The sequence below is a fragment of the Neodiprion lecontei genome, chromosome 3 (assembly GCF_021901455.1).
Source record: "Neodiprion lecontei isolate iyNeoLeco1 chromosome 3, iyNeoLeco1.1, whole genome shotgun sequence".
In the NCBI taxonomy this organism is placed as follows: Eukaryota; Metazoa; Arthropoda; class Insecta; order Hymenoptera; family Diprionidae; genus Neodiprion; species Neodiprion lecontei.
In genome coordinates this window covers 33,109,716-33,134,440 of record NC_060262.1, presented here as the reverse complement: position 1 = coordinate 33,134,440, position 24,725 = coordinate 33,109,716, and the positions used below count along the sequence as shown (strand labels likewise).

Below are 24,725 nucleotides of genomic sequence, written 5' to 3'. Positions count from 1 at the left end.
CTCCTCGAAGGTAATCGGCTCTCAGTAATGAACTTGAGTGAATTTTGCGCAGTTCCTTGCCGCGCGGGACCGTATAGAGATGAAAAAGTATTGAAAATTTCTAAAGCTCGGGCCCCACGACAGCTTGATTCGGCACTGATACCAGACGACGTATGTATGTACATGCGAACTGCGAGGCCATTGCAATTTAACTGTTTCTCCGTATGCGCAAAAGCGAAGCAACAGCAGCCGTGTTGCTATTGTGTTGGGAAAATGGTGAAAGACGATAATTCTACGTAAAAATGCTGTCCCGTCGATGTTCTAACATTAATGTGTAAATAATATTAGTTGTCATATAATCGTTAGAATAAGTACTCTGTGAACTTGAGTGGGTACATAAGTATTGTCGATGGGAACAATGTGAATTAAATACGCATAGATGTGTCTTTTTTTCTTCTTATTTTCATTAAACAAAATTGAAAACTGACCAAATGGTGAAAGATTTAATTGTTCTTTTAACTAACGCAACTCAGTGAACATTGTCGACGCGTGAAACTGGTCAGGGAATCTCGAATTGATCCGCCTCAACGAACCGGAGATTTTAGTTTCACAGGAATAATCGCCAAGTGACAACCTCTTGTTTTTGTGGTTAGGATATGCGTTGTTTCGAGCGATCGATAACGGAGTAGTGACGAATCAAGTTGATTCGTTGAAATCGCATTCTGCAGGGGTAAACGTATGATTACCCGAACGTGTCATGTTAAGACAAACGTTTTCAAGGTTAATTAAACATTTGTTACGAAGTGGTGAGTGAGGTAAAAGTGTAACAGTAGCGGCATACGAATAAAACGGCGTTTACGCGTTCGTAACTTCGACCAATCGACGGCGGCGTCTTGTGTTTCGATTTTTTTTGGCGGACGATACCATTTTCGTGCTAGAATAGGCCTCGGGTTTTCTCATGGGGAAACTGTGCGGTCCAAAATTCCCGTTAACAAGGGGAGAAATCCGAGAAACGCATTCGTTCCCTCCCCTTGGTTGAATTTCAAGCTGAACATTGTGCGGGAGTTGGGTCTTCGACTAATCGATGCTCGCCTTCTCGATATGTCTACCCCGAGCGATTAAACTAGCCCACAACGTCCAGCATGTCGGGCGAGGGACCCCCAGAGCCTCGGTATAATGCCGTATTTCCATGTAATTCGATTGATTTGTAAATAAAATTTGTGTTGTGGCTCCGGTTTCGTGCGCTGGACGTATTACCCGACCTAAATGGTGACGGTATACCGTGAATTATCGGCCGTACGGCCCTAAAACACGTCGGAGATATGAGGCAATGAACACACAAGATATATCTCTGTCAAGCTCCAGCAAGATGGCCCCATGGCCGGAGCATCATCAAGAACCTGTAGCCCCCGACAAAACCGATGAAAACCGCGTAGGGACAGCCGACACGAGCACAGAGGCTGCCACGATAAATGAAGCTAATACCGTCGTGACTGTGACCACCGAAACTAGTGAAATAAATTCTAATTCGACGGTCCAAAGTGTGCCTGGTAATTCAGGCTCGGAAAACAAGCAGGTAAGCTGCGTCCGCATTTCGCCCTCACCTGTTTTTATCAATTCCCTGATACCTTGACGATTCTTTCGTAATGTAGGTATGTAATCAAGTATGCATGCCGATCACGTGACAAGGATTTATATCGTTTGTAACCCTGGCATTTTCGATATTTTATTGAACAACCGTTTAAACGTCGGGTGTACTCTCTCTCGCTCGCTCTTCTCTCTCTCTCTCCTCCCTCCCTCCCTCTCCCTCTCCGGCTCTCTCTCTCTCTAATCTTTGTCATTCCGCTCCGTACGTTGTCTAGGTTTTTATTAGACACTTACACCCTCCTGCGTTGTATAACTCGCAACAGTCGGATAACCTAGAAGTGAAAACAACCTCTGATCAACCGTGATAGCTTGACGAAATTTGTCCGCGTAAAGTTGCTTGAAAATCTGCTATTTTCAACCCTCTCCAATGAGTTCACCATCGGATGCGCAGTAATAATACTTACAGGGAGGTCTTTTCAAGCCATGCGTAGTTATCCTGACGACGACCACGACGACGGCGGTGGTTGTGGTGGTAGTGGTGGCGAGGACGTTTGAAATTCGAGACCATCTATCTCGGGTTTCAATATTTTAAATCAACGCTTTAAGCTGTTCGCTGGAAGTGTAAAAGATTTTCTAAAATCTCTTTTTCTCGTTTGGATGAGTATTATTGTCGCGCACATATATTCACGCTAAACGTGTACGTACATTTATCAGATACTTCTACGTGGCGAAAAATGCAAGGTAATGGTTATCGCGATTCTGCACCACTTTGCGGGAATTGATCGACGTTCTTAATCTCGCGGTTGTTCGTTTTTGGTATAATTTGTTTATGACCTTAGATGATTACGGGCAAACCTGAGACCTAAAAAAATGTTCAAAAATCCTTTGTCCGCCGGAGGGTGAATTGAATTTCAAAGATTCCTATGTGGCGCTACTGGCGCAGAGACATCAAAGTGGTGTGTGTAGGGAGCATTGCGACTTGCGAATAGCTTGCTTGCTCGCTGCTTCTTGGCAAGTTGCCTTGTTGTGCAGAACCAGGGCCGTAGGTGACTAACTGTACACCTACATTCGCAAATGCAACTCACCGTACGCCGTCGAAGAAACATTGATTGCCGTTCCAGTTCCAGGCTGCGTATTTACAACACGCCTATTTATCTACCCCCCGACGAAAAGCCTGCGCCCTATTTTCCTATTGCCGTAGAAAATGGCAGTGACCATTACGATCCGCAACGATACGTCAATTCGGTAATTAATCGCTGAAATCTCCTGCAATTTGATCAAATCAATCCGTTCGCGTTAAATCCCTCTTGTTTAAAAATTCAAACTTCAAACGAAATGCGGCTCTTTGAAATCTTTCGAACTCTCCGTCGCTCTTCACCGTCCTTTACACGATAGCCCAGATTTTCAATTCTCACAAGAGTCTCTTTTCCTCGATCGAAAATTTCAAAACACGTGAAATATTGCAAATATATTACACCTACTCTCCATACGTTCTTAGGGCCACGTAGTAACTCGGCCCTGATCTGGTCGCGCTCCGGGTTTAATGGCGGCGGCCAGAGTTAACAGCGCGCCGCGCCCGCTCGTCGAAATGACCGATAAATTAGTCGCAAATTTGTTATCTCTTTAATTATTTTCGTCGCGGTTCATTTACTGCCTTCGTTTCTCGCGTTCGGTGGGTTTAACGTTTACCGTTTTTCGGGGTGTCCGTGTCCGGGAATGGTGCAAGGAATGAACGAATGTTTTACTGTACACCGACCCAGGTGCCCTCTAAAAATATAAATTCCGTAGCCGGTACTGCCCAGCACTGCATATCATTTCGCTTGTAACTTGTAAGTAAATCTTCAATTGTTTCAACGACTCTTTTGCAAGGAAAAACTTTTCACTCCGATACCTTGTTTTGTAACAGTTGTCTCGATTTCTCAACAACCGAATGATTTCACTGTATTTTCAAACACCCTGAACACAATTTTCCACCAGTCACACTTCACGCCGCAGTGGGTCACGTTTTATCAATCGTTCGACTAGATAATTGATTCTTGAATTGGATTGACTAGATTTCTTACACTTGTTAAGGTGCATCTTGCCAGAGTCGCTACTCCGTGCTCTTGCTCCATATTTTTTTAAAGAGTTGGGAAAATTCACTAAAATTTCACCTTTTCTATTGTAATATTTATATTTTATCGAATAGCAGCCCAGTTCCAATGACCTAAACTTGGTTTACAGGCAGTTTTTCATGCCAGATTCTATACAAGTCATTAATTGAACATTATTTTGCTGTATTACTGATCGCAGCCTTCGACAGATAAATGTATGATTATTCACGGGTATTATTTGAGGTATCATATTTTTATTTTTCATAACATGTATAAGCGCTTTGACAATCATGCAAGCAAAATCATATTTCAGAATAAAGTAAGAGAGTTTTGGAAACAGTAGTTTGTAATAACCTGTGTGGAATATGCACACTCCATCACTTTCGACCACGCATAAAGATATAAATATCTTTATTCTGCACAACATGTACAAAAATCCTGAAGTTAAATGTTGAATTGCACGAATCGTCAATTTCCGTGCACGAGTACCTACATGCCTCGAAAGTCTGATATGAAATTAGAGATACCCATGCAAGAATGCGTTGCATATATCGGACATAGCTTCGCGTTATTCACTTCAAAAATATGTCTTCAAAGTAACTTTTAGAATTACACTAATCGTAAAAGTATCTGTTGATGTGGGTGTGGAATACCATGTAGAGAATATTTTGTATCCGACCAGACCGTAATGGTATCATTGTTACACGTAGATAAATGATATGTTAGTTAAATGTAGGCAGTGCCAGTGGCAGTGCAATATGATATGCTTATAATATACTGCTTCTAATATTAATTATACAAATTTGTTTCAAGTCAATACCACAGTTTAGTTATTTACACTAACCTTGTATGGTTGCATAAAAATTCACTGTTTCTAGACAGTTGAATGAATTTTAATAAGCAGAAGATAGCCCTCGTAAAATATTGAATTGTTACATATGTTTTCCGTGATGCTATTTCTGTCTTTCTTGTCAAATATTCGTTGACTTGATTAATAAAAAAAATCCAATTGTCCGTCAATTTTCAATCGATTGTTTTTCGATTATGCAATAGTATATTACAAAGAAATAAATTATTTGAAGAAATAGTCCTGTAAAAAATTTTTTCTCCAAGATCAAATACAAACCACACTTTGAATTTTAGTGAAGATTATAAATAACAATTATATCCAATGTTTCTGGCAGTTCTAGAAAACGATACCAGTCACTTTACCTGTATCCTATACATACACATAAGCAGCTTATAGTGTTCGATTTATTAATCGTTATTTTTTCATTGAAAGTAGATATTGAAAACTTGCTTGAAATATTTGCACGACCTTGGACTCCAAATTTTAAGCTAGGAAGAAGATTATTTAAGTATAATATCTATGTGATGAAAGCTGTTTCAAAATGGTTTCCAAAAACCAACAATAGGAAAGAGCAAGTCATCCAGCTTTGATCATTTTTCCGTTGCATAAATAGTCACTTGTAACTTTACTTTTCATGTTTAACCTTGATCGATAAGTAAGGTGATGTTCTACAGTTTTGTGGAAAGAAATTTCATTAGTGGACATTGTAAATTCCATTAAATCACCAATATTGTGAAGTTTGTAGAGTTGCACAAAAATTAATTTAATTTTCCAATAGTTATTCACAATTAATGAAAATTAATTGATTCAGGTGATATCAAGTAGGCTTGTAATAATGCTGTACACAAAGCGTGTTAGACCAGACAGTTTCAATATATCAGCCCAGCACAGAATCCAATAAGTGAAACCTTAAATTTACTTTACAAATCTGCGTATATCCGTACTTATCTAGTCATGAACTATTTCTATGCTAGTCACAAACACAATTGGATTATAACATGTTTGGTAATTTTGTCGATTTATTTATTAAAATGAATATTTACCAGCTATCCAATTCTAACGAACTAACTATTCATACAATTAACAAAATGTGTGCAGTTAGTTGAAGGTCATTGAAAAGAAATTTTGCTCAATGTTACCTATTAAGGCCGAGGAGGCCCTAAACTTAGCAATATTGAGTTGACATACTTTCCTTATTTGTTATCCCACACCAGAACGTGTTCTTGCGACCATATTCAGAAATTGCACTGACAAATATTGCGACAATGGATCTCGTTGTCCAAATGCGATAGCTATCAGTACAATTCACATGGTGTTGAGTTTATTGACGTTATTTGGCCTTAGTTACGTCAGATTAAAATGCATCTGAACTGATAATTCCGTGATGAATAATCAACAAATGTGCATTCAAAACATCGAGTCAGCTTGTGATGTAAGTTTGGAAAGCATGACGGCTGACAGGTAGTGCAAATATTTTAAAAATTCAGTGTGTATTCTGCGGTATATAAGTTTAGTCTCTGCTTGAACAAAGAAAATGTATTTTCATCTCCACAAAGGAATTTCTGAATTTTGTTCTCATTCCAAATATCATAAACAGTACACGTGTCTGATGTCGTTGGCTGTACAAATTATTTTTAAAACATCCACATGTCGAAGTTGAGCATAAAAAAGGTTTATTTCATGTTATATTTTCTTTTCTAAATTTTAGCGAATGTGACTATCGGAAATAGTATCACCTAGTTTAATCACATTTGGTTGAATGTCTGACATTCGTCATCTTGCTAAGTTTGTTTTTCTTCTATCTGCCTTTTTATTTTGTCACCTAATCACCTAACATTGTTGAAATTTTAAGTATAGGAATTTTGAAATTTATTATTTAAAAAAAAAAAAAACTTGTACATGTTTGTATTCATCTGTAACAAGAACGTAGAAATAGATACACAAAGCAATGATCATGCAACCTTGAGACTCGTCACATCCACAGAAACGAACGTGACTTTACCTGCTGCATATACCTATAATCAATTTTGCTGTTACACAGCAAATTCCAGTAATGAGTTTTCCCACTTATAATCATAAATCAATTAAAAATATCTGAAAATACTTTGAGGTCCTCATTATCAACTTCCACGGACATAATTTTATTATACTGTCTGGCCTTTGGATTTCACATCAATTATAATGTCACACGTTGTATTGCTTTATTTCCAATTACAAACTGTCATTGCATTATCGGGAATAATTATATATGCAGCTATCTTATGTTTAAATTTAAATTTCGCTGCTTGCATTTTTAAAGTTTGTCAACAAATGTTACCAAAATTTAGAGATTTATTCTTGATTTGTTGAACCAAATAGTTCAACACAAATTTTGCCTGAAACACTGCAACAATGCATGTATGTCAAGAAATAGTTAACCATTTAATATATTTCTGACCTTTGGACTTGGATGTTTCCATTTGCAAACTTGCACATCAGTCATTGTTAGGGCCGTTGCTAATTTTAGGTATTACCAGTTAGTGTAGGTAACATAAATCTCATTGTTGACACCATCACGATGAAGCATTCAAGAAGCGATTGTCTTGGATCACGAAGTATAGCAAGCTGCATTATTTATATAATTTATCGAATTTATCAGTAGCCATGTATAGTTTGCATTGATACTATAGTTTTTTCACATTCCTGCTTTCACTTTCAGGAGGAACCTGCAACATTATCGACTCTCAATGAAGGTGAACTGCGAGCTTTGTTGGATGAAGCCATAACTTACAAGTGTCCTAAAGATCGTGAAGGAAAATCAAACCTTTTCAAGGTAACAATAATTTTTAATTCTCTTTGCAATTATTTTATCTTCCACACAGTTCCACAAAGTCCTTTTTGTATCCACCACATACAACATGATTCGGAACTTTCTCTTCATGGCGTTGGATTGTCACATTTTCATTAGAATAACATGTTGAATTTTTTAAGACTTTTGGAATTATGATACGTAGCTGAACGCATACAAACTGACTTGCTAGACATCAGTTGAATGCAGAATCATTATTTTCTATTATATATCTAGTATGATATAGTATAGTAGCGATGCAAACAACTTATTTTTTTCATAAGCATAACATTAGTCAACCCAATTCTACATTAATCGGTTTTTGTCTTTAGATGATAAATTTTTTTTATAATATAAGAAACCAATGTGTTGCTGATTTATCCAATACTCTTAAATTACCTCGCAGCTCAACTGTACCACCCCTTCAATTCGTGACAAATGTTAACGCACTATCATCAATTTTGGACTACATCAGTTAAATCTCATACATTCATATTGGTTTTAATAAATTATCGTTATCGAATTTTGGGACCAACACCAAACTACCCCCACCGTTCAGGCAATACATCAAATAATCAATTTACACAATTTTAGGGAATTCCACTATTAGTTTACTCCCAGCTGAGATGAGAAATCATTTCTCCCTAATATTTTTTGTCATAAGTAATATAACCTCTAAATAAAAGCTGATTCTAACTGAGGGTATATTTCTTTCAGTAGTCCTAGATTGATGCTTAAGTAAAGATGGTCATGACATTAATATAGTGAAATTATCTGCATTAGAATGGCTTGGTTTAAGAAATAACTTTTGAAGTATGCACTACTGCACCATTATATTTTTTTCTCACGTTTCTTCACTATTATCTATTGTCATTCAATTAACTTGAATTTTTATCAGATTCGCGGAATCAAGTTTTAAGTGAAAATAGAAATGTTTTGGTTCGACACCACATATTAAAAAATACGTCCTAGCACCGCAGTCCTAATGTAACCATAGAATTTTTTTTGCCACTCATGCACTTTAACGAATTTGAAACTAATGAGAAATTAAAGCAATTCTTTTATCACAGTTACATGGCAAATGGTAAATTTTTGTCCTTTATTATCAGGAACTTCTTCAAGAGGCAGAAGCCGATGAAACAGAAGAAGGTCATCGAGCGGTAGCCAATTCCCGCTGCCTCCCTGGCTCTAACCGACGAAGAAACAAACGTGATTCAGTGTCTGAGCGCCTTACCCACGGAGGGTCATTACAAAATTTGGCCCAGCCAATCAGCTCTGAATTTGACAGTAGTTTCACATATTTAACTTCTGGTTGCAGCCACATATACGGTGGGGGTAGAAGAAAGGGTAAAAAACATACAGGTCCTAGCGTTTCTGCTAGGCAAAGAGAAGGTGGATCCCTACCGTCAAATGTCAATGCATCCCATAGTTTAGCTTCGCTAGCTAATTTGGATATACTGTTTGACAAAAAGGTAGCTAAGGTTTGCCGTAACAATCGTTAATTTTTTTTATTTTTTTATTTGTCCTTTTTTTTTTACATCATTCATTTAATATTAAATCACTATTTCTACTATTATAAGTTGTTTTGTATTCTATGTTGGTGATTCATGTCTGCATGAAAGTAAATACTCAATCGTACTTTCGTATTCGAGATAAGTTTATTCAGACCTACAAATACAAACAAATCCACACAAGAAATTATCTTAATCACATTGATGTGTTGTTTTGTTGATTGAGGAAACATATATGGCCCAATCTGTACAAAATTTTTCGAATTTTTTTAATATCGAACAAAATTGATGCGATGACATATGTACAATTATTATAGCCTCTTGTATGTTTATTGAAAAGGGTTTCGCAGACAAGAGGACATCGTACGATTGGGCTAATAAAGAGAAATCCAAATCCCTGGACAAACCTTCATACAGTGGTTTGAAACGAGAGGACAAAGATAAAGAAAGAAAAGAAAACAAGCGAGAAATTGACATTGGACAGGCTGCTGACGGAGACAGAGAGTCAAAAGACAATAAGAGAGGAGGCAGAGGGAAGCAAATTACAAATGAAATGGTCGAATCGGATCCTCCGCCTCCAGAACCCAAACCAGATTATATGGTGATTGACCTTAGTGATGTCGAGGTTAGCATTGATCAGTATCATTAAATCGTTGCTTCAAGTAAAGAGGATCAATCCCTATAATAGGACACAATTACTTTGGTATTGCTATTAAATCGCTCACATTTAATTTCCAAAATACTGAGTTTCTAGATATATCCATCAGGGTGGTTTGTAAAATGTTTATTTTTAATTTCGACCTGGCCACCCCCCAAATCGATTCCAAATAAATAAAAAATGATTTGTGTAAAATCTGAGCGTTGTAACTCAACTAGAAGGGGCGCCGCTAAGCATAAATCCGTTTTTAGGTTCGAATTTGGACAGAAACCACTGGTTGTCACTGACGATGAAATATCGCTTTGAAAAATGAAATATGACATCAGGCATCTGAACAATACTTCTATTGTAGTAGGGAAATGGAGAAAAAATCATAGCTTTATACGTTGTTACTCCTGACACAATTCATAACTTGGCAGAAAAACTCTTCAAATATTGGAAATAGAACAAGTGACGAATAATTTTGAATTACAAATAGAAGTTGGTGGTTGATCACTCTCGCGGATAGTGATTTTTGTTTATCTCCAAAGTATGAGCATGGAGGGGGTAATGCAAGGAGTGCTGGTGCTACGGCCACGGTGTGTCACTCCACTGCGCTGGCGATTATATGATTTATAAACTGCGAAACAGTTTCCTGCTGTGAAGGTATACCGAGATGAATAATCCTGTACTCCATCGTATCATCAGGATCTTCATGACAACATGATAAATTGGTCACTTTTTTTACCTCCAATATTCGAGGATTTTTTTTGCCCAGTTTTGAATTGTTTCAGGAGTATCAATATCCGAAGTTACGATTTTTTCTTCATTTCCTTACTCCAGTGGAAGTACTGTTCAAATAGCTGATGTAATATTTCATTTCTCACACTGATTTTCCATTGTCAATAATAACTAGTGGTTTTTGCTCAAATTCGAAACTAAAAATGGATTTATGTTCACCAACATCCATCCTGGTTGAGTTAGTTATTACATTCAGATTTTACACAAATTATGTTTTATTCATTTGGAACCGATTTGGGGGTGGCCTGGTCAAAATTCTAAAATAACCTCTTTAAGGACCATCCTAATATCCATACGGTTTTATTTTATCTGCCTAAACTACTTTGCAAATTTAAACACTTATCATTGTACAGGTAGGTGGTATTGGAGAGCATAATGCAGCAGGGGCAGGGGGTGGCACACAGCGCCCTCATGCTATCGAAGCGGAAGATGACGAGGGAACAGAAATGAAAGTTATTGAACCACGTCTACCGGTGCAATTTATTACTCACGCCACATTCGACATTGGACAGACACCAGTTGACAGCAGTATAGAGTTTCCAATACGTGAAAATAATAGCAAACAAGACAAATCAAAAGTAACTGTCAATGGCACGGAGGCAACGAGTGCTCGACAATTTCAAACATACAATACTGTGAAATGTATTGTTGGCGGTACTTCGGGCGGCACTAATTCTCAGCAGGGCAAAGTTCCAGTGTCCAATGTTTACTCTATGATGCCTGTTAATTGGTCAACGACAAGTCCAAATCTTGCCATGGGTGAGTGTTTTTTTTTTTTTTTTTTACTTCCTTTCTTGTCATTATGCGAGTATTTATAACTGACTTTGAGCATGAGTAAATATCTGTATTTATGTGTCGCGAAATATTTGAATATGAATATTGAAAAGTAATAATTAGACTCTGAACTGGTATTATTAAATATAACACAATTACCTGTGTTATTTTCTTATTGCGAAAACAAATTGTCGATTTTCCGTTTTTCGTACATATGAAAAAAAAGGAACTTAACCAAATCATTTGCACAAAAAAATTGTCTAACCCTCTAATTTGAAATTGACTGAGAATTATGATATTTTAAATTTTTATTCTTGAAGTTGTAAATTTATGTTGACAAAACTATTTGATAATCAAATTTCTGCATACTAACATTGTCTATTAGCATGTAAAAGTCAGACACGACCGTTATAACGTTGGAGAGATTCTAATATGTTATATGAACATAATATGAGTAACACGTACTTCGTTAAGCAAAACAAAGCGTTGTACAATAAGCTGATATTTTCAAAGTAGTCTCTAACATTTAAAATCAATAAACTGACAAGAAATAGTTGCATTGAATGAACATTGCGTGCTGTATGCACAGAAACAGTGTCCAGGCTTGCGACTCATCACATTCCAGTGAAGGAATCATCTGGCTCTGGTGAAAAGAAGGCCTTCGACGAAAACGGAAATGCTGTACAGGGATATACCAACGAACGCAAAAAGTCACGCAGAAAGCATGCACAAGAACCAAATGTCATCGTCTACAAAGCTGAAACCATAGAAGGTCACCGCAACATGGATATTGATAGCTTGATTAATTTTATTGAAAGCAAAGAGTCAAAAGGCAAGAAAGGTAAAACGACCAATACAGTCAGAGTTAAAGCAAGTTCAGGACCGAAACCACGACCCAGAGAAAAGGATGCAAAGAGAGAGCAGCTGCCAGCCAAGCTACAAAAATCTAATTCACTGGAGGAAATATCTAAAACAAAGCTGGAAGATCTCACTGCAGAGAAGAGTATAAGTTCCAGTGGTGCTAGCAGTATTTCAAGTCAGCACGGTAAGCTACTGCTCTTTCATTTATCATTATGTCATGTTTTATTGTTAGCAATACTCCAATTGTCTTCAGACCTTTGGAAAGTTATTTTTGCCTGACTAGGTTTTTTCTCAGTCGCATATCTTGATACTCAGTTAAAATGTTATATTGTTTATATATATGTAAACAATCCGTGCAGGTACTACAAACGTGGCACTCCGTCGCGCCAAGCAGCGCAGTATTGGGGATACACCAGTCGATTGTCGTGGTGATCGACGATCTTGGGGTACGGAAGAAGGGCAATCCATATATTGTAATGATACTGGTGACGATTATACAACTCGTCGAAACTCAATAAAAAAGATTAACCCAGAACCAGAGCCTGAACCGGATTTTTTGGTGGTAACAAAGAAGAAAAAAAGTAAGAAACAGCGACGAAGAAGTTCCAGTGGTGGTCGAGCACAAAATTTGACTACTACGGCATCCTATCTGCAAAGATCTAGAGGATTCAATAACGAGTATAGAACGCCATTGTCTCCAGAACTTAGGAGAAAATCTGCCAGCAGTATGCCACCTAGGTAATTCGTTTGTGTAACATTATATGTTGGAACCCGGTCGCAAATTTTTAGCAGTACTAACAATTTTATTTTATAAAGACCTAAATAAAGGACAAAGTAAATTACAGTTTTCATTTTTATATTGAGTCATGATTAATGAGAGCTTGTCTGCTGACTTTGCAACGATGCGCAATGCCGAAAAAGTACCTGTAGTTTTATTGAAAATCGCCAGTTAGTAAAGTTATTCTATGTACTTGCCAATCTAATAGCTTGTTTCAAAGTTTCACTTTAAAAAATTACATTTTATTCAATGTAAATGAGAATATTTTTATTTGATATTTCAGTGACAAATCAGATAGCAGCGACCTAGACTCCGTTCATTCGCTCCCTGTAACTTCGAATACAACTAAGCATAATCTTACTAAAAATACCAACTCCTCCGGTGGCACCCCTCAGGCTAGCTACGCTGATATTGCACGCACGGCCACAATAAACATTTCTACCAGCTCTGTCTTAAAAATGACAGAAATTGGGCCAATGATGTTGAATGCTGCTTGCTGGCCTAGCGTCCCTTCCAAGACACCGTCCGAATCAGATAAAATACCTCAAGACTATTATCCAAGTTTGGACGAATTGCAACACTCTGACAGAAAAATAAGGCAGCATAATTTTGCAAACTCGAACCATGTACATAGTTTAAGTTTAAGTTTCGATAAACCGCCATCGCCTGTATTATCAAAAGTGAAGTCTTCGCCGGATAATAAAAAGGCTGAGGCCCACGAGGAAGCAATTAATAAAAACATTCAAGTATTCAAGTACGTTCGGGACATTGAAAAAATGCACCAACGATTAGCTCAGGAAACGAAAATCATGAACTTGAATAATTCTAACCCAAATTCGACTGAGACTACAACGCAAACGAATCAGACCCCACCGAAATTGAACAACTCAATTATCAATTACTATTCTCCGGACTCGGACAACTTTACTTCTCCAGAAAACACAAATCTCAAGGATGCGAATTTGAATTCAAGAATTAATATCCCGAGACCAAGAAGGGCATATCAACCAAATATTCAAAATGCCTCCAGCCAGCCGCAATTAGAGAATTCTAAAGAGTTGAAAAAATCTGTTACCCAGCAACAGGAAGAAATAAGCCGGAAATCAGGAAATGGACCAAATCAAACGCACTCTGAAGATAAGGAGTCAAAGCGACTGGGATATCCTCAGACTGTAACTAGTGGTCAACAAGAAGAATCTGACACTCCAAAGTTGAAATCGTATAATAACGCTAAAATACCAACACAGAATATGTTGGATGGTGAAACGACGAAAAGTGGTACCGAATCCGACAAGAATTCAAAATTGACGAAAGAACAGCAAACTATTTTGAAACATGATTCTGTAAAAGTGGCGAGTAATCAAAATCAGAATGTGATAACAGACCATCGTGAAGATAATGGGGTGAAAAAGACTAAACAGTTGACAAAGAGTAACAAAGAACAATCGCAAAAATCTACGGAAAATCAATCATCGAATAAAAAGATTTCTTCGTCAAGACCAGCTGTGATACTGTTAGATGAAGCTACCCCTGACTTATTAAGGAATAGTGAATCCCCTAGTGAATTGATTTTTGGGTTTGAAATAAATGAACAACTTTTACTGTCTGATGATTGTGAAGAAACACAGGAAGCTAGCTCGGTATTTTCAACAACTCCTCCGCTATTTGATAAACCTCCCCCAAATTTTGACAGACCACCACCTATGTTTGAGAAACATTTGAGATATGATAAACCGCCACCAAACTTTCAAATGCACCCTGCACACGCTCAACTTCATCATCATCCTATACCTCATGTAGTGGTACCACAGCTGCCATACTTGAGTTACGGTCCTCCAAGGTTCATTCCACCACCTACTTATTTACCTCCTCCACCGCCTCCAGGTATAATGGAAAAGTATCAACAGCAACCAATGGAGGATTTTTTGGCGCGATACGTTGCACCAGAAGAATCTGTAAACATTCTAACGTACAATCACGATAAAATTGTTACATTTGTTGGATTGGGTAAGTCACATTTCCCTATTTTTCATAATAGATTTATCGTGAAAATTTCCAATGATATTCAAGATAATCTGCATCGAGAGTGTGCCCTTGGAAAATGCCATCATTTCTTATTTCATTTCACCTATCAGAATTGAAACATTCCTATGAAAAGAATTATAGACAAATATGTAGAATTAATTAAAAATGATAGAGTATGTAATTAAAAATTCTTACATCCTAATAGTAATTTGAAGTCGATTCCATGTGTTGAAAACTATCGAATAAGGGAAATTTATTAAATAATGATGTCGTGTAGCAATATAAAAGATAATAATTAAATTGAAGTCGATATTTCAAAGTGAAACATCTATTTATCAATTTATAGTGAATCTATACTATATTTATTTTAACACGGGATCCTCATAATACAGAAATTTAATGATTTGTTGTTAACTATTTCTGATTTCTCCACACAGCATGGGAAGATGTCATGCGAGAAATGCCTGTAACTTCATCAACTGGTCGAGTACAGTACTACAGTGGACAGTGAGATAAATAGCGATGAAGAGAAATCAATATTTATTCAAATATGGTAATCCTTGGTGGTACAAGAAGCTGTATGAGGCAGAATGCAAGAAAATATGATTGACACTACTGATTGCTAATGCAAGTTCCACTTCCTAAACATAAAGTACTGTGAACGAATGAGACATATTATCGTACTTGTACAGCTTAAAATAACTTAAAAATCTACATAATATGCTTTGCCGCTGAAGTGGGGTTAATGAACAATTAAGTACTGATTTGAATAAAAAATCAGTAAAGCCGGGAGGCGCAATTTGTGCCTAAGGAGATAGTCAAAAGTGTATATAGTCGTTTAAAATTAAAAATTAACAAACATATGGAAAATGAAAATCGGAAACAGAAGAAGAAACAAACTTTTCAGATGTCTGTCGCACTACTGCGCATAGAGATTATGATAGCAGTAGTAATTTGATAACCACATAGAGCAGCAGTTACATAAGAAAAATGATACTACTGTATCCGCTGTTGCAGAAAAAAATGCAGTGAAAATTCCAAAAGACCGTTAGAAAATAAAGTAACAATACTTTGAAATTAGATTGGCGTGTATATAGTTTGAAAATTATTCAAAATTTTTTCAATAAAAAGGAATAAGTTTTTTTTTTTAAATTGAACATGGTAAATTTAAATATCTACTCTATGTTTCGAACTAAACACGAATGGAAATACAGCGAGTGAATAAGACTTTCATACTGTATTGTTACATTCATAACATTGTATTCTATTGAAAAAAACGTCGTTGGATAATAATAAGGCAATATGGATTCTTAAAAGTTGAAAATACTTCTTGAAAAAAAAAAAAAAAAAAACAAAAACAAAAAAAAACTAATACGTGTATGTGTGAAATGAAAGTGAGATCCCAATTGATGACACTTAAATATTGTGAAACTAATGAAAACGTGAAAATGATCCTAATCACATTCTCTATTACTCCGGGACAATCGGGTGACACAATGTGGACAGCAAACAATTGTTACAATAAAATAAGGCAGTGCGATGTTAATGCTTCATTAAAACAAAGTGTTTGCAATACCAGTAACGCTTTGATTCACGATTAATCAGAACTCAAAACACGAATGATACTATAGTGTGATAGAAAACAGCCGCCATATATTCGCTGGTTCCCGAAGAAACGTGAGAACGATGTATCGATAACGAGTGCCAGGCAGAATTTGTATAAATTATGAATTATAGTAATAATAATTAGTGTGATGAACCTCGTGGTGTTAAAGAAGTGGTAGAGAGCTTGTGAATCGAGCGAAAGAAAAATTTGCTGACAACCAACAGTTTCTTCCATTGGAGAACATGACGAATAATAATAATAATAAGCAAGTTGTTTTTGGACGTATAAACTAAAATTAGATGAGGGAAATGTTGAACCAAGTGTTCAAGAGCACTAAATTTTTACACAGACCCGCTTATTTAATAAATATTAAATAACTAGTTATTGGTTATTGGTAAAAGAAAAAACAAAAAAAAAATCATAAATAATAATTGATTTAAAAGTACTTGCTTGTAATGTGTGAAAGATGGGATGTCTCTGTAGTCATCACATTTAGTAATGTTTAATTCGATTTAGAGGTTGCTGTTTGAATAGAAAGCATTAAAGAATCGATACAGTAAAAATCATGAAGAAAAGTTTATTGTAATACCCAAAATTACAGGCATTGTGAGTTGTTTACTTTATCAAGAAAAACAATGAAAATAATCCAAGCAATTACAAAATGAGAACAAGGTGAAGAAGCAGCTTGAAAAAGAAACTGCTATTTATTTTTCCTGATATCACAATTTCATGAACAGCTTTTACACTACCCTCTAGTATAAGCGTTCATACTTTGCATTATTCTGTATAGTCTAAAGCTCTATACCATTGCATTCAAAGTCGAAAGAGATATATTTTTCTCTCTATCATGGCATGTTCACCTTTTTATAGTTTACAATTTGTATTATTCTATTTAAGGAGTAGGATTCAATTCGTCAAAATAACTTTATCACTAGTACATGGAAATTTAAATTGCTAAATTTCTATTTACGATTGTTGCAATCAATAATGTCCCTGCAAGAAAATATTGTAATATAACCTTTACTATATTATTTTTTTGACGTGATTAATTATTATTCTATCACAACTTGGTCTTTATTGAAAGATAAAATGTCTGGTAAATCCTGAAATTCCGTAGCACCAATTTATTTTAAATATATGTGTGTATGTATGTATATATATATATGTATATATGTATATGCATGTATGTCTATATATACGTATACGTACCTATATCAAAGTTCTGGATATACTTATCATTGCCAAAATAAATCTGTTGAGTAAAAGTTGCAGCATGTATCCTGGTTCGTATGAGTATTTCCAAAATTTTTTCGTGTTACTTCTCTATGCGAAGCAAGACGATTTCAAAGAAAACAGACAAACACTTATTCGGTATTCAAATTTTTATTTGGACACTTAACTTCGCCTATGAGAATGTTAACAAGTCAATACTAAAACAATACATAATTGACATGTGGGGAATTTCAGTATGCTATTAAATATATGTTACATTTTTCAAACACATTATTATTTTAATCGAAATTAGTGTTCTGCAACGCTTAAGAAGACATAACAGTGTTTATAACATTAAATGTAAAAATGTAAATAATTATTCTTTTATATCTGTGATTTTAATTAAGAACTTTTGGTTACTATATTACTTGCTTAATGCGATCTGCCGATCTTCAACTAGAACGGATAAAAACATTTAGTATTTTCTCGAAAGTCGGACAAATAATTTATTACACACTACTAATTACCGTCCGATTAACTTCTGTTACATAATAAAATTCATCGTGCTTGTAATAATATTCCAATTTAACAACAGTCTCTAACTAAGAACACAACACATATCAGGATAGCGAAGTTCAAGGCTCTCATTATCTCATCAAGATTGCTTCAGCACACTTTATATTACAAAATTGTATAATGCGATTGAAAATCTCAAAAATGCCGGTATATTTTGTGATACAAACACTTCATTGAGAACGGATTGCCTCCAGCTACTAATAGAGATCTGACGCATCTAACGTTTGTCGTACGGTTTTGTTCTTCAAAACCAAACATGTCCGAAAGAAAAAAATCCCGTAATATCATCACTTGAAAAACATACAGGTCATGTTCTTCGAAAAAGAGTTTAAGTATAACATACTGTTATATAATTGCTATGTATCTGCTAATCGCTGGTTCGTTTTATTTTGAATTCAATCAATTTAAACTTGATCCTTACATCTTTACTAAGTATTGGATTACGTCAGACATATTATAAATTATGGCATAGTTTATGCATCGAAATTTATCATTTAATTAAAATTGACAAATTACATGATACATCTCAAATTTACATTACCGTCTGTAACGTATATCTAGGCAGTGATTACATGGCTCACAGAATTATTAGATTTTTTTTTCTCTTTTCGAATGTTTAATATCACTGTAAATTTTGGGATAAAGAGCTTAAAAGCAATGAAAATTGTGCAACTCCATCGCGGTATTATCGAGCAACCGGTAGCCTTTATACATTATAGCACTTTGAAAAAATATTTTGCTAACGGTTAATTATTGCATATAGCGTGCTTTGTATTAGATTTTCTTATATTGTGTCACAGTTATTAGAATATTCGATCTGTAGTATAATATTGCCGTTCATCCTATAGGTCGCATGCTGCAGAAATAACTACATGTGCGAAAGTTTTCAACTAGCTGAATTAATTCTGTGAATTACGCCATGTTTATCATTCCACAGCTTGGTGATCATAATTTAATTGTGTTGACTGGTTGTGATGTTTTGAAACAGATTTCGTATAATTTATTCAAACAGCAACCTTGTAAGACAAAGTAAAATATAAGAGAAAAAATCAACAAAAAAAAAATGAATAATAAAAATGACATAATTTTGAGAGTGATGTGAATGTCTTCATAAAAAAGTGAAGTGGAAGAAAATATAGACTACTTTAGATGGGTTTACCTGGGCGCATGATGATGTATTGTCTGTTTAGTATTAATAATAATTATTCATTATTAATTATTTGAAATAGATAACGTTTTGTTGTACTTCGTTTTTAATTTTTTTTTTTTTTTTTTTTTTTCCGGTTTCTCGCTTTTGAAATCTCAAAATCAAGTACGAGGAGAAACAAATTCTTTGTTATTTTTTTTCGTTCCTGGCTTTTCCGCGACAGCACAAGAGCGGTACAAAGCTGGCGGTGTAGCCTTAGTCAAGCAAATATATTTAAAAGAAATATATTGTATATATATACGAATTAAAGTTTCATTGATATTTTGCAGTTGTCACATATCAGACTCACATCCGTAAAAAAGATGTAATTTAAAATTTTTCGTACTTCATTATAAGTCACAATCCACTTTACTTCTTTGAGTGGTACACGTTTTGAAAAATTTAGGTGGTATGTGATTCTATAAATTGAATAATGATATAATTTTATGATTCTTGGCGCAACGAACAGCATGTCCCTTAATGATTTCGGATTATTGTTAGTATAATATGTCGAGTGTAACCAGTTTATACAATCAAAGCCAACACCTATGTGTACAGAGTAAACAATTTGAAGTAAAGGGGGTGAAAGTTTAAGTCATAATTTGCGGTATTCTAATCCAATTGTTTGATATCAGAAAACATCATTGGGGTCTAACAATGCAGGTAATCAAGATGTGAAAAAAAATTCGTTTCTTTTATTATATCACTTCATGCAAAGTTCAAATTCATTGAACTTTTCTAATACCTACGATATTATTAATCATTCGTGTATTCTACATTGAAGTAATACCCTAATTTGCACAGTATTTGATAATCCCGTCACCAAAGTTCATCTTTATAATGGTATTCTTCAAGTTTCCATAATCTGATTCGTAACAACTGTTGTAAAAATTCCTGTCCTTTGTCGCACCGCGAGCTATTAGACTCATTTAATAAGGTGCCGTCAGTTGATGACTATACACACATACACAAATATTATACAAAAGGTTTGTAAAATATAGTGCATAAATACTTGAAAAATATCTTGGGCCGTATATTTTGTATCGTGGCTGGCACAGTTAAGGTATAACATGGTAATACTTTGGTAAATCATGCCCAGAACGTACTTACAATATTGTAACCATAAATTTGTTTTAAAAATTTTACTGCGGTTAACTGTTTTTTTTTTTCGTCAATTTTTTTTTTTTTTTTTTTTAATTTTTTTGTTTTCATATACATTTAATTTTTCTACGGTTTCATTGCATGTATTAAATATAATCAAAGTTGTCAAAATTGATAGAATATTTGCTTATTTGAAATAAATGCGATACAAGGATATAGTTGTATATAATAATAATAATAGTAATAACAAACGTCAATACATAATACACACGTCTTATAAAACAGAGTGATACTATAACTTTAACTTCTTAACAAGAAACACCTTCCAGTATACATGCATATGTGGATATAATTGCGATATATACCATTTTTAAATAAAATATCCTTATATTTAGCTGAAATATATAACAGTATTTTGAAATTTGTTTGGGATTATTTTGAAGCAGCATTACCACGTCGTGTACTTTGTTTAGAACAAACTATAACTAACTTTCTTCTGTGTTTATTTCGTTAGAATTCCATCAATTTCAAGTTATGGTTAACAAGTTTGCTCGAACTCGGAGATATATACTTTTCGTTTCACGTGTATAAATAATGTAAATAAGATTTACCACTCATCATTTCTGGATGTACAGGGATTTTCCAAACATGCTAGAACATAATCGGACTTGCAATCGACATCTCAGGTGTAATGTTAATATGATATACGTCACAGGTTTTTTTTTCTTTCCTTCTCTAATATTGATTATTTATTTGACTTATTTTTCGTCTAATTCAACTTCGAGATGTCTCTCTTCAAAAGTACGAAAAAAAAAACAAGTTGAAAGAGAACAAAAACAAACGACCCTGTATATGCCAAAGCGTGCCAGCATTGGTTGTGTTAAAACGGTCTGACGATCTCAGTGTAGCCTTGTATTATTGTACAATTTGTTACTGAGTATACAAAATTTCTGTAATGTATATATAAAATAGCTACTATTAATTATTATTCATGGGATTGTCATGTGTCAGCAATATGTCAGTCTTTTTAATTATTATTTTATTATTAAACTGAACGAAAAAGAAAATATGAATAAATACGAAAAATACGAATTGTGAGAGTGAGTGTGTGAGAATGTATGACAGGAGGCTGCGCCGCCTAGCTATAAAAAAAAAAAAAGAAAAAAAGAAAAAAGTTTTAAAAAAAGATACAAATGAAACGATTTTGTTGCCAAAGTCCCTTAACAGGTGTCATACATATATACATATATGTCTATGTATATATACGTAAAGTAATACCTATATATGTATTAGGGTGTGTCATTTTAGGGCGATATTTTTTTTTTTTGGCTTATCACCTGAAAAGTCTTTAGTTCGCATCTAAAAACAAATCCTCGCGCAAGGAGAGCGCTGTCAAAAAATATTTAGAGGTAGGCTCAACGGCATTGAAGTTTTCCCATTTGATTAACATGGGAAACATTTTTTTTTTCACTATTATTGGTTCTCCCAAGTGTGATTAAATTGTATGGTATTTTCCCTATAGGGTTTTACAGGAAATCTAATTTTCTACAAAAAACGTCTCTTGACTTTTATCTGTAAAATCAACGGCTTACGAGTAATTGCTGTGCAAATCGCATGATGACGCCGAATAAATAATAATCTAACAGCCGAAGTTTGTTATTCATCAAACCTACGACAACATTTATTCTTATCGACGTTTCTTCATAAAAAGTTATCGAAAAATTAGTTATATTTATAAAATCATTATTTGACAACAACTCTAATATACATATTTTCGTAGAAAATTAGGTTTGCACATCAATTACTCGTAAGCCGTTGATTTTACAGACAAAAATCAAGAGACGTTTTTTGTAGAGAATTCGATTTCCTATGAAACCCTATAGGGAAAATACCGTATGATTTAATCAGACTCGGGAGAACCAATAATAGTGAAAAAAAAAATTTTCCCATGTTAATCAAATGGGAGAACTTCAATGCCGTTGAGCTACCTCTAAATATTTTTGACAGCGCTCCCCTTGCGCGAGGATTTGTTTTTAGATGCGAACTAAAGACTTTTCGGGTGATAAGCCAAAAAAAAAAAAATATATCGCCCTAAAATGACACACCCTTATATGTATATATCTATGTACGTATGTATGATGAAAAGTAATACGTGACATAGACGCGGATGAAAATTTATATCGCAGCTTATTTTAAAATTAACATACTCCGAAGGATTCTTCATATATTATCAATTTATATAATCAATGGTACTACATTAACTGTACTCCACATTTAACATAATAATAGGAAAACTGTCACGTATTACTTTTCTACTTTAATATATTTATGTTTACTAAAAATATCAAGTAAACCTAACAGCCATTTCAAGTCAATTTTTTTTTTCTCAATGTTCTGAAAAGAGAACATCTGTTTTCTTGGTACAATATCTACATGGGTCAACAATTTATTTCACACATATTAAACTAAACGAAATGTTAGCTTATGTGCCTCGAGAGTTTCGGAGCGGGCATTCAGTTGATTAGCGGAAGAGCAGGCTCCATGCTACCCACACACTAAATTGACTAATTGTTAAGATTGCTTGTCAACCCCTTTAAATATATCAGTACCAAACAGAGGATAGTCTCAATCTTATGATACAAATTTTATTTATAATGTTGGCTACTTAATAAGGAACCGAAGCTGCCAAAGCTTACGCCACGTGATATAAATCATTCTCTATGCGATATTGGTTCGTATAAAAGATTTTGTCAATACAAGGCAAGCGAGGATGATCATTAAATCTGACAACAAAAAATAGGACAAATTGAACCATGTCATCGAACCTGCATAAAATATTTATCGCTAATCACATGGCACGCACTAAAGCATCATCTTGAAGGTTGAAGTTTCGTTCATAAATATATAGTCCAAGATGTTAATTTTTGTTCAATTAATAGTTGTAAAGTTTTTCACCTATTTGCAACAAACATTGGCCCGTACGGCAATGTTTTCTAATACGATTATTTACACACCATCTAGTTGTTTCCTTTTACAATATTGGTGACATCAATAAACCCCAAAGGAAAATGAATTAAATGAAAAAAAAAAACATCTCTACGTGGATAGAGGGAATGCAGAATTGGTTTGAAGTACACTGTTTAAGACGAAACGTGATTATTCAAATGATAGTTTGCGGATGCTTCTGCTAAATAAATTGGAAAATTTCTTTTTTGTTATTTATCTACCTGTCTTAAAGAATTTTATCACGTTCAAACCTTCCCATTCTCTTTGTTTAGTTCGAAATTTTTCGTGGGGGTTGTAAGACCTTTATAAAATCTAATTTTAGTTTTTAACAATTTTCTGTAAAATTCCCTACAAGCCACGTTCCTGCATATACAATGACTGTCGAAAATCGTGAAAAGGGCAGCATTTTTGGTATTTTTGTCAGATATTCCCGACTTTCTACATTCTCAGAAAAATGTAAAAAAAAATAATTCACATGTTACTCATGTCCTACTACACCCAGAAAAATTTCGGAATAACACAAAAATATGAGGTCAGAACCTGGTCGAGTTGATACAGCATATGCATATATACATGTATATTCTATCTTACGTATGTCCCGCATACCTGTTCACTTAAGCTTTCGCCGTCCTTGCACTTATCCATATTTTCTCAACCAGCAGCATCAATTCCTTGTATTATTTATGATTAAATTTTTCCTCGAAACTAAAACCATTATGTTAGTCGATAGTGAACCATGACTGTTGCTTAACTGATTAATCACTGCGCAAAAAAGTGAAAGCCTCTCTTTGGTAACGTGTATGAATTAAAACGTTTCACGTACAGATATTTATTAAGAATTTGTAAAATTGACAACCAAATGGCTGATATGTGTACAAAATATATGATGCCTTCACCGTCATTACTTTGTTATTAATATATCGTAACCTCAGATTCAAAATAAGCTTATATGAATACAAGAAACTGGAAAATAATAATAATAAATTATGACCAAGAAATGAAAAATGTAATACTGCAAGAAAATATGTCCTCCTGTATGCGAACACACTATGAAAAGAAGACAAAACTGAACTAAGTCGCCGTTTTACCTTTATGCTATTCTATCGCAATACATACAAGTTTTATTTAAGGTAATATGGGATACTGTGATATATTGTTGTTCTTTATTTTTTTTTTCTCTCTTTTGGCACGCGTTTTGTTTTAATCTACTTGCACCTAAAACTATAGTATAATTGTCATAATACTAAAACAGCATATCACAAGTGGAAATATGTTAATGTAATGCATAATTCGTAAATCGTTATATACATGAAAA

The 24,725-nt window shown here is 34.6% G+C and overlaps 1 protein-coding gene and 1 long non-coding RNA gene across 4 annotated transcripts; one reads left to right on the top strand and one right to left on the bottom strand.

Moving 5' to 3' along the window:
• Positions 1-18: 18 nt before the first annotated feature.
• Positions 19-19,587, top strand: LOC107219621. 3 transcript variants are annotated; one of them, XM_015657894.2, is made up of 9 exons: positions 19-1,555; positions 7,208-7,321; positions 8,446-8,808; positions 9,188-9,472; positions 10,639-11,044; positions 11,655-12,104; positions 12,280-12,658; positions 12,982-14,705; positions 15,161-19,587. In XM_015657894.2, exons 1-9 carry the CDS (start codon positions 1,310-1,312, stop codon positions 15,232-15,234), a joined length of 4,041 nt encoding a protein of 1,346 aa, XP_015513380.2. In that variant the 5' UTR covers positions 19-1,309; the 3' UTR covers positions 15,235-19,587. The 3 variants fall into 3 exon arrangements, with proteins under 3 accessions (XP_015513380.2, XP_015513379.2, XP_015513381.2); XM_015657893.2 differs by having other exon boundaries at positions 11,649-12,104; XM_015657895.2 differs by lacking the exon at positions 8,446-8,808 and having other exon boundaries at positions 11,649-12,104.
• Positions 1,571-2,503, bottom strand: LOC124293640. The gene is made up of 3 exons (XR_006903515.1): positions 2,272-2,503; positions 2,031-2,179; positions 1,571-1,898 (listed from the first exon to the last, which is right to left on the bottom strand). It is a non-coding gene; the product is annotated as an uncharacterized LOC124293640 (long non-coding RNA).
• Positions 19,588-24,725: the final 5,138 nt, after the last annotated feature.